This window comes from Cricetulus griseus, unplaced genomic scaffold, assembly GCF_003668045.3.
Source record: "Cricetulus griseus strain 17A/GY unplaced genomic scaffold, alternate assembly CriGri-PICRH-1.0 unplaced_scaffold_52, whole genome shotgun sequence".
NCBI lineage: Eukaryota > Metazoa > Chordata > Mammalia > Rodentia > Cricetidae > Cricetulus > Cricetulus griseus.
In genome coordinates this window covers 97025-108650 of record NW_023277275.1, presented here as the reverse complement: position 1 = coordinate 108650, position 11626 = coordinate 97025, and the positions used below count along the sequence as shown (strand labels likewise).

The following is an 11626-nucleotide window of genomic DNA, read 5'->3' as shown; positions in this document are numbered from 1 at the left end:
TAAAGATCACGAAAGAGTGGAAGATTTGAAAAGTAAAATTAACTAAATTTTCTGTGAACTTTTATGCCTTGAAGACTTAGTAGACATGGAACATCCCATCCTACCCAAAAGATAGGCCTGGTTTCCTATAAGAGTGTAGTATAGAATGTTGGAATCAAGGGACTTGGAAAGGTCAGAATCTGTTTCTCATCTTGAAAAGTTCCCACAGATAAAATGGAAAAACTGTCTCTGGTTATTTGGGTTGGAATTGTAAAGACTGTCTTCGAGTAGATGAAGGGCATTGCACAACAATATAACCCTATTGTCACTTACTGTGACTCTGGACATTGAGATTGTCCTTTAAGGTAGTGGTCAGGGGAAAGCTTAAATGTTTACAGAAAGAACCAGTGAAGTCATCCACATCCAGGGGCCAAACCATAGCACCTCCAAATTTATTCTTCTTGAGCCAGTGAGCCTGTTTGAACAGAGGACATGAGTTACTTGATTTCCTTTGAGTCAGAAATGAGATCTCGGCAATCCGTTGGACTGAACTTACCTTTGTCTGGAAGCTGTCGGGATTATCATAGCCAACCCAGTCGGTGTTCTTAAAAGCATAGGGCACTTTTTGAGGGCCATACCATTTCTCTGTGTCTCCATGATTCAGGAAGTCACAAATCTTTAAACATTCAACAGATTCAAATATTTAAATATTAATACCCAAAAAGAAAAATAGCATACAGTTTGTTTATATTTCTTTCCATTCTCTTGTGTGGATTTCCTCCATTTTCTTATGAGTTTTATTTGTCTTGAAAATTGAGACAATGTTCTCTTTCATTTCTGCTAGGCATGCCATACATAGGGACCTTTGCCCAGGTTATGTATATTATCCACAAGTGTGTTGTATCTCCAGCTCTTATTATCCTATTTTTATATTCTGTCAGAGTTTCAGTCTGTACAGTCTTCAGACTGGTAGTTCTCCTGTTCCAGCCTTCTGCTAGTAGAGATTCTAAGCTTGATGAAATCACAGTAATATACAGAGATCACAGTAATATTCACAAGTATACTTGCAGTATGTTATTCCAGTTTTATAAGTATGACTAGAACCTGAACACAAGGGTAAGCTTAGCAAACAAAGCTGGATGACAAAGGAATTTTAAAGATATAGGTATCTCATATACAGATATTTTGTTCAATTTTTGTACTGTATTTCAGTATCCACCAAATTCCTTCATGATATGATTGATAAGTAACTATTTTCCATATATGTGCAGTCTTATTAATAGATTTAAGGGTATGGTCTAGGGTCTTAACCTGCGGTTTGAGACTATCACATAGGTCAAATATCAGATATCCTGCATACCAAATATTGACAATATGATAAGTAACAGCAAAATGACAGTTATGAAGTAGCAACAAAATAATACTTTAGTTGGGGGTTACTGATGGGGAATGTACTCCTGTGTATGTTTATCTTATTGATTGTTAAATAAAATACTGTTTGGACAATGAGACTACAAGTTAGACGGAACTAGGAGTCAAAGAGGATTCTGGGAAATGTAGTAGAGAAGTGCTGATCTAGGCAGGAAGTGACAAAACAAGGAGACTCATATTTAAGCGAAGGAGAAACAGGAAGGTTCCCTTTTTCCCGTTCACCTCCTCCAGCGGCAGGATGTGAGCCACTGGCAAGGAAGGATGCCAATAAGGTGTCAGATAAGATAAGTCTTATAAAATATATAGGTTTATGATAATTGAGACTGGCTAACAGATGAGGAATCCTAGTCGTTGGCCAAGCAGCTTTGAAGCTAATACAAGTTTCTGTATTTGGGCCTAACTCGGGCAGGCGGCTAGCGTAAAGCTCACACGTGGCAGTGGGGCTCAGCGGCTTTTGGCGGAAAGATTTATCGTAACAGGTTACCACACAAGAGGAACTACATAATAGGATCACAACATTAGGAAGATTAAGTACCCCTTATCTTTTGTATGAAGGAATCTTGTATAACCTAAAGAACTATTAATTTTTAATAAAGAAATATGAAAAAAAGTAAAACAATTTGGAATGGTCACTCAGCTTAGGTGATAGCACTGCACATAATGAACATTCATTGTCAGCAGATTTTAGCACCCAGGTTGAAGAACTGGACCTGCCATTTATTGACGACTCTACAACAATCTATTGACCTCATAGTAGACCCATAATCCTTTATTTGTGTACTTCCCTGGAGGTCCAGCACCAATGGGAGGGGCACCAATGCCATTGTTAGAGGAGTCACTCAGAGTGTAGGTGTGTTTATAGGCTGAGAATCCAACAATGAGCTTCTTAGGATCAGCATCACTATTTTTTTCCAATAGTTCATGATGTCTGCCTGCCTGCAGTACCAGAGTGTTAGTTGTAGAGACAAAGCAGCTGGTGATTTGTGCTTACTTAGGTTAGTTGATGCTCTGACAGTTCAAATTGTGTCATGTAATGAAAAATTAAGTACATTGGTTTTTCAAAATGCATTGCTGACTTAGATTTTCAGATCTGCTAAGTAGCATAATAAGACTGCATACGCTAAGTTTGCATTGCTTTTTGGCTTGACTTTCATTTGAAGTTGTTCAGTGTCTTCCCACATTGAGGTAGGCACTAATGCCATGGTCAGGTAGATCATTGTAGAGGGGCCTGTTTTCACCAGTATTGCCATTTGAGATCATATGTCTTGACCTCAAAGTAATCAAGGTACCTGAGAATAAAAGGCAAAGTTGTAAGAATTATTATTTTTGCAGTAAAATATCTGAAAGCCCTTCATTGTACCTATCTCACTGAGATTTTATACTTCCTGCCTCCTCTACTCCCCTTTCTAATTTCATTTTATGTATAATGAAGTTTCTGGAAAATCCTTTGTTGAAAGTTACATTCTTCTACTCATGAAAAATCTAATCCAGGGGTTAAAAATACAGGGGAACTGAAATGGTTTATATGAAAAATGTTTTCTAAGTCAAAGTAGAGATTTTAGGGGTGGAGATTATAGACAGTGTCTTAAAAATAATAAAATAATTGAAAGAATACATGTGCCAACCAAGTGAACTAAAAATCAATTGCACAAAATAAGTTTTAGTTGAAGTACCCTGAATGGATACAAACTAATCTTCAAGAATCACTAGTTATTACATGAGTCAGTCTTTGTCAGGTTTGAGAGACCTCCCTGCAATTTATTGGTCATGCTGGCATCAGGGACACCTAAAACAAGCCAGAATCATGCCATTTGTCATTATGCTCACTGTAACAGAATTTAAAACCTGTTTGTTGAATGGGTCACTATGAACTGAGACATAGAGGAACAAACCTGAAAATGACAATGAAAACAGTTTTCCTGTTGTCAAGCCTTCATCCTGTCTAAAAGTGTTATGCAATCTGATGGGGGAGAAAATACAATGGCTATTCTGAGTGCTAGACCCCTAATATTACAAAATTTTCCTGCTTGTCAAGTTGTACATTAAAGACATGATAGATGAGGATATAACAACTATTTACTGATTGCATGAGATGCCTGGCAATGGAATGGATCCCATACCTGCTGTTTTAAATTTGGACAAACGGACAAGCCCAGTAAATTCAAAGACCTAAGAAGGAGCCAAAACTGTTGTTTTGCTTTATGGCCAGGCTGTGAAACTATTTCTTAAATATTCATGTTTGTGTCTACAGTGTTCTGAAAGTTTTTCAGAGAGTTTGCTGTTTTAAGTTTGTTGAGGTAAATGCAAATAATCCTTATTGTTTAAAATACAGACTCCAAGTAACTGAATCCTCAGCTGTGGAACAAAAATGTATATCAGAACCCTTCAACTTGAAGGCTTAATGAATATGATAGAAGAGCCAATGTGAAGATATTATGTGCTGGTGGTTACTGGGGAGGAAGACTGTGAAATGCTGACTCCTAGATGAGATTGGTCTGTTGCACACAGTAACTCTCAGTGGCTGTGGTTATCTTCACAAGACCTACCAATATCAAAGTAGCCGAAATTGAAACAGTGCCTATTGCATGGGACAAACTATTGGTGTTTAAAAAGGTACTGAGAGAAATAAATTCAATCTCCATTGGGAATATTGCCACACTTATGTGTCTGTGCAACTATGAATAACCCCATACCCATGCACATATGGGCAAAACTTATTGTACTAGGATCTTATAAAGGAAATAAACAACTCAAAAGAAGAAATATGATATGCAATGGTATGAAGGTAGGGTATGAGGAGAATTTGGAGGTAGGCACTGGTGTATAAGTTTAAGGAAGATACAGTAAATAAATATATGATGTTTAAGAATAAATAAATATTTAATAATTCATATCCAATTCATTCTCAGTGCTATTATTCTTGACAATGTAAAAATAAACTCTCCCTTTACAAGGTCTACAATCAGAGTCTTAGATCAGCAAGAAAGACCAGGAATGAGTGTGTTCTGTGTAAACACCCAGGGATGTTGCAAATATGAATTCCCACTTACACTTACAATTCAGGGATCTCGTATATAGGCTCAATGATGGAGATGACACCAGCTACTATGGCAGTGATTAACAGCCTGGTCTTGTGTTGCTCCAAGAATTCCTTCTCAAAAGCAGCACACATTTCCTGCAAAGCAATTGTTTGATGTTGCTCTTTCAAGTTTTTTCAATTCTTTTCACAATAAAAGAATATAGATAAATTAATTTCAATACACATTCTCTTATTTTGTCTTAGTTTACTATGCATCATCACATCAACATATACAGGAAATTAGATGCTACTACTAAATACATGGGTTCCTAATATGCATATCACCAATTCAAACATCTAGTTGTCAGTATCCAGACCCCAATATTTGGTTAGAGCTGTAATTGTTTTCAGCTCTCTGGAAATGGCTCTCAGTGGTGCTCTATATCCTCTTGGAGTGCTGTTGACAAGTGCTGCCATTGCTGATTGGGTGACCTACCTCAGAGACTGAGCATCCTGTCTAATGATATGTTGATAAAGTGGGAAGGTGATAAGAACTGTATAACAGGTCAAATTCTGTCTTTTATTTTAATCTGCCTAGGCTCAATGTGACTCTGTTCAAATATACAATCCTTGGGTTATCTCTCATCACTCTTTTTGGGTTTTCTAGAAACTGTTTCTGAAGAATGATTACAGAATTTGACATGTGGCAAGTGGGTCAAATGATAAGGTCATTTTACTGGTGGAAGAAGCATAATAAGAAAATTGTTTAGCTGTGTGCAAATATTAATTGCATAAAGCATAGCATTATTTCTTTAATTTTGTCCCGTTGAAGAGAAATCACCTAGAAACAATGCCTGGAAATTGTAAGTTTTGCACAGAAGTTTGTTTCATATCATCAATCATGTCATAGCTATTCAATAGAAACTCTCGTTTAATGGGTGTGTAATAGTAAAACTCATCAGAGGTTGTGCAAATATATACTGGTAGGAATCTTATTGAAAAGAATTTGTTGCTGAGTGTAGCTGTATAGATCAGCTGTTGATCAATCTTTCAAAAATTAAATATACAGATAATCAAAGTTTTGTTTTATGTTTTTATGTAAGTATCATATAAGGCACTACAATTTAAAAACTTTCTCCAGTCTTTGGTTATTTTTTGTTTTATTTTTGTTGATCACTGACCTTCCTGAGAATGTAAGAACAGTATATCAAGTATGGTCCTAAAGTATAAAATCTATTACCAGCATTCTTTCAGTGTATATTTTCATGTACACATCTCACATTTACTATGTTGATAGGAAAAATAATCTGTTCTCACTACAAATGACATGTTATTCTATTTTACTTTCAAGAAAGTAATGTATTCTGATACTGTCCTTTATGTCTGAAAATTGGGATGCTTTGTCATCTCTAAACCAAAATGACCCCTCGTTCCCATGAATTCTTATGTTCTCTGTCTAATGCTCTCCCTCCCACTTGTAAAACCATTGTTTACATCTGATTGCAGGTTACTTCAACAGCTTTCTACTGAATCCTTGACTGCTGACTCTATTTTTATTTAACATCATAATAATTATTCAAAAATCCAAGTTCTGTCATAGTTCCCCTCTATCTACAACCCCTCAAAGTACCCATTTTCTTGCAGGAGAATTATTTATCTTCTTCTAAAACTAAAGCTCCCACATGATAAAAAATTGCCACCTTTTTAAACTTCCATGTCTCACAAAGTGGCTGCTCATTATTTCTGTCACTTTATTGTGACAGACCTATCCTTACCTAATTTAATGACAACAATTGTTTTCCCAGACTAAATTCAAGCATCACTTTCTCAGAAGCTCTTTTTAATCCTTCCTCACACACAGCCATTTACTCAGACAGTTGAGTTTCCGATGTATCCTGTTGATCCCTCTCATGGCCATTACCAAGATGCACTTCAATTGTCTCCTAGATTACAGTGTTATACCTCAGATGAGAACAATTTGAAGGAAAAAATTCTGCTTTATATTCATCTTTAACCTGTACCTATTAACTATCATAGAGTGTTCCATATTTAGTCACAGTACATATTCTGATGTCATTGTTATGCGGCTTGATCTCTGTAAGGAAATGCAACTTGGAGATTTGATACCATTATCTTAGTGATTCTCTCAAATTTACTAATGCTTTTTTTGTATGTTAGTTATTTGTCCATAACATAAACATATAATGACTCTGGAACTTACAACATAGACAACATATGAAGATACATTGCTATTCTACACCTGCATGTGTGGAAGTGTCCCACATGCTTGTTGAATCAATGAATGATATTTCAGGGCCTATTCAATGCTAATAATCTGTAAGTTTGGTCTCCTCTAAAAGAATCCAAGTCTCCTTGGAGAGGAGAAACTTATAATCTTCTAGGCCTAAGGGTATCTTCTGAGTTCTCCACCTTCACCAGGAGAGTAAAGAGATGCTTGTCCTCAGGTAAACTTCCATAATACCCAGGGTACTGCCAGTCCACGTTCAGACCGTCAAACTGATTTTGGCACAGGAATTTGATGACTGACTTAATGAAAGTCTGATGGTTCTGAGCAGTAGACAGCATGTCACTGAACCTGGAGGAGACCAAAAGAAGAGAAATGAAAATTTGTGTGATATTGCCACATTGGAACAAGATAGTTCAAAGCTCATTTCAGATTCTGTGTTGTTCTCCAAGGCACCTTGGTTTGTTTCCAGTCTCCCCTTGCAAATCACCTGTTAGCATTGCAGCCTCAGCGTCTCCTTTGTTTTGTGGTCCCTGCCATGACTACTATAACATTGCCCCTTCATTTTTAATAGCTTTCCATCCTAGCTAATCTATTATGTCCTGTCTTAAATACACTCCAGTTCATATTAACTCAAAGCATATTTGTTCTGTTTGAGAAGCCCGCTATTCAGTTCCTGGAGAGATGGAAAGAAGTAATAAGTACATGAAGCTCCTCTACCTGGAGGGTTTTATTTAGTTAGAGAAACAGCTCTTTGTAGTGGGTAACTAACATTCAGAAGATGGCATCCCAGAATAACCAAACTAATTTGAATTTGTGAAAGCTATATGTGTACTTGTAAAAATTGCATTTTGTTTAATTTGATCTTCTAGTAAAATACTTAGGACTTAACCTATTTACCCAATGGATACTTAGTACCTTTCTAAAAATGTGAAATAGCAGAATGAGATTGTGTTGCCACAGTAGCAAAGAAAAATAGGCTCTGTTTACAAAACTTACAGGGTAGATCCAAACATTGAGCCTCCAATTGCCAGGAGTTTTAAACTCCCTATTCCTTAAAAACAACAGAAAAAGAGAAACATAAAAACACTTTGCTTCCTTTATATAAAATGGCAGTGTGATTTGTTGATTGTTCGTATTATTTGGTGCTGTCATGCCATGAAATAACCACATCCCCTCATAATTTACTTTTTTCTTTTATTTTATTAGAAAGAAAATTATTTTACATGTCAATTCCAGGTCCCTTCCCCTCTCCTCCTCTCCTGCCTCCCCCAACTAACGCCCTACCCATCCCATACCCTTACTGCTCCCCAGGAAAGGTGATGCCTTCCACAGGGGTCTTCAAATTCAGTCATATTCTTTGGGATAGAGCCTAAGCCAACCCCCTTGTGTCTAGGCTCAGGGAGTATCCCTCCATGTGGGATGGGCTCCTAAAGTCCATTCCTATTGTAGCGATAAGTGCTGATCTACTACAAGAGGCCCCATAGATTTCCAAGGTCTCCTCACTGACACCCACATTCAGGGAGTCTTGATCAGTCCCATGCTGGTTTCCCAGCTATCAGTCTGGGGACCAAGAGTTTTCCCTTGTTCAGGTCAGCTGTTTCTGTGGGTTTCATCATCTTGGTATGGACCCCTTTGCTCATCAGTCCTCCTTCTCTGCATCTGGATTTCAGTTCAGTTCAGTGTTTATCTGTGGGTGTCTGCTTCTACTTCCACCAGCTGCTGGTTGAAGGCTATATGATGGCATATGAATTAGTCATCAATCTCATTATCAGGAGAGTGCATTTAAGGTAGCGTCTCCTCTGTTGCTTAGATTGTTAGTTGGTATCATCTTTGTAGATCTCCAGACATTTCCCTAGTGCCTGATTTCTCTTTAAACCTATAATGTCTCCCTCTATTATATTATCTCTTATCTTTCTCTCTTCTGTTCTTCCCCCAACTCAACCTCCCTGTCCCATCATGTCTTCCTCATCCCTCCTCTTCTCCCCTTCTCATTCTCCTAGTTCCCTCTCCCCTCCCCCTCCCCCCAGGCTTGCAATTTTCTCAGGAGATCTTGTCCCTTTCCCCTTCTCCAGGGGACCATGTATGTCTCTCTTAAAGTCCTCCTTGTTTACCAGCCTCTCCAGCAGCCTGGGCTGCAAGCTGGCAATCCTTTACTCTATGTCTAAAATCCACACATGAGTGAGTACATACAATGCCTGTCTTTTTGTGACTGTGTTACCTCGCTGAGAATGGCAATTCTGGTTCCATCCATTTGCCTGCGAATTTCAACATTCCATTGCCTTCTATTTTTTTCTACTGAGTAGTACTCCATTGTGTAAATGTAACACATTTTTTTCTATCCATTCTTCAGTTGAGGGGCATCTAGGTTGCTTCCAGGTTCTGGCTATTACAAATAATACTGCTATGAACATAGTTGAACAGATGTCCTTTGAAATTTTGCGCTAAAATCTTCCATTTATTTTTGTTGTTGTTGTTTTTGTGTGTGTGTTAGATAGAACTTTATTCAAAACTCTGATCTACAAAGTTAGCATTTTCTACCAACCAGGGATTAAGAGAACTTCACAGGCTTCACTGTCTTTTGTTTAGAGAGTGCTTTTGTAGGGGCCTTGGCCGCAGCCATTGCTGTCTTCTTGGTTGCCTGCTTAGCCTTTTTTTGCTTCCTTGGCAGCCCAGATAGCCTGCTCTCACTGAGCTTTTCTGACTTATGGTTTCTGATTCCTCTTGGCCATGATATCAGCAAGGGATGCACTAGTGATGGCACGCTGGAATATGACTGTGCAATGAGTTCTTTTCTTTTGAATTTCTTCCGACTGTCCTTTTTTGTGTTTTCTTCTGTAGAGAACAGTCCAGTTTATCTGCAGATGATTTCTTTTGGAAAGGAATGAGGACTCTCGTTTTGCATTAAGAAACTGGAAAACCTTCCTGTTGGTCCTGGCGTAGTGACCCCCGTGTCCGGGGTAGATCTTGTACCCACTGAAACTGCACGGCTTAACATTCATGGTGAGAGATACCACCCAGCCTAAGGGAAGATGGCGAAGAGCCTAAAATTATTTTTACACTGTCAATGCAAGGTTTTTAAAATAAAGTTCTCAACACAAGTTTTCCTTGTAGTGTGCTGACTGCAATTATGTGCTAGTAATAGTGTACATTCTTCTTATCACATAAAATGACAGATTCTCTTAATTTTACCAATTTTTCAAACTACATTTATGAATACAAATAAATTCTGATGGAAGTGCACATCTTCTTGGGAATAGTAGTTTTGAGGCATTAGCTTCCAAATAATTTAAATAATTTATGATCAGCAGTTGTGGGAAGACATGAGAGTTGTAAGTTTCTTGTCCCTTGATCAGAGATTCAGATTCTGTGATCTGGGCTAGGGGCAGTGATTTCATTCAGCGTTTGGTTTAGTTTTGTTATAAGGAAATCTAAATTACAAAAGTCAAGGGAATTCCTTTAGATGAATTAATTTTCAGTTGAAAACATAGATTATTCCTAAGGAAAGTGCCACTATTGAAAGTAGAAATCACTTGAGTTTTCCTTGTATTAGTTATGCCTAAACTAAAAAGTCCAATTTGCAGAATATGAGTGCCAAGATTATTAAACAAAGGAAAACTGTAACAGAATAAATCAAAGGTTCTGATTCTGGAAATGAGTGCTGTTCAAAATCTAAAACCCTCAGTTCCTACTTCCTCAAGAAGAAAGCTAAGATTTCACTTGTCTACCCTCTTTTTAAGCTATCTAAGGCAAAAGCAATCCCTGAGAAAGAAAGGAAGAAAGAAAGAAGGAAAGAAAGAAAGACACTCATCTATGATGCCATAGTGATGATATTGTGATTTGTAAAAGATTGTATGTATGGTGGCAATTGACATGTGGATTCTAAACCATCAGTGGCAGCATCCTGCAACAAGAGGTTGCTAGAAACTTCCTTTCTCTATATGCCATACAAGAAGTTGTTTTCCAGTGTCACACCACAGACAAAAAACAACCTACAGTGGAATAGGGATACAAATTAAGGTCTACATCTATCAAGTTACAGTCAGAAAAAGATCCATTGGACACCTTTGTGCAGTGACATTATTTGAATATGTTCCTAAATTTAGAGACCACTAGTAAAAAGTGAAGAAAAGGGTTTCTTCTATGAATCAGGAAAAAAAGAAAATAAACTCCAAAAGACATTATATTAGGCTTGGTGAAGTACTTTAAGTTACTTTAAATTGCACAAGGTTATGGAATTAATTTGAATCTATGTACCAGGAATGGAAGAAACTACTTATCAAGAATATGAATGCCACTGGCCAGGGTAGGCCAGGAAGTGTTTCCGGCTCCAGTTCGTCGTCACTGCTCAGAGTCATCTGACACAAGCAACCTGCATGCAACCTCTGCCTTCAACTGCTGGCACGGCAAGACCCAGCACGCTGGAACACTGCCAACACCCGGGTAACAGTGACACCTCCATCCATGAGAAGAGGACCAACATCAGAGTAATGGATCTGTTTGCATCTTCCAGAAGAGAACCTTGGTCCCACACCCACCAGCAGAACAAGAAACTCTTGCTACACCCACCAGAAGAAAGGATGAGACGAGGACAAGGTAAAAGCACATCCAACAACAGAAAACCTAATATAACACCACCGGAGACTAGAAACCATACACCAGTAAACCTGAACATCATGATGCAGATGAACCAGAAGAGAATGACATTAAAAGCACCATCATGAAAATGATAGAGGACCTCAAAGAGGACATGAGAAAATCCCTTAAAGAAATGGAAGAAAAAACTAACCAAAAAATATAAGATATCAACAAATCTCTCAAGGAAACAGTTCAAGACCTAAAAACTGAAATAGAGACAATAAAGAAAGCACAATCTAAGGGAATGCTGGAAATAGAAAAGCTGGATAAATGATCAGGAACTACAGGTGTAAGCATAACCAACAGAATACAAG

At 37.8% G+C, this 11626-nt stretch overlaps 1 protein-coding gene and 1 pseudogene across 1 annotated transcript; both read right to left on the bottom strand.

The window, feature by feature from the left end:
• Nucleotides 1–304: 304 nt before the first annotated feature.
• Nucleotides 305–7855, bottom strand: LOC113838767 (annotated as a pseudogene).
• Nucleotides 7856–9225: 1370 nt separating this feature from the next.
• LOC107977611 (60S ribosomal protein L24-like) lies at nucleotides 9226–9676 on the bottom strand. The gene is given in 2 exon segments (XM_035453877.1): nucleotides 9226–9330; nucleotides 9332–9676. Coding segments are annotated over 2 exon segments (450 nt in total).
• Between the last annotated feature and the right edge of the window lie 1950 nt (nucleotides 9677–11626).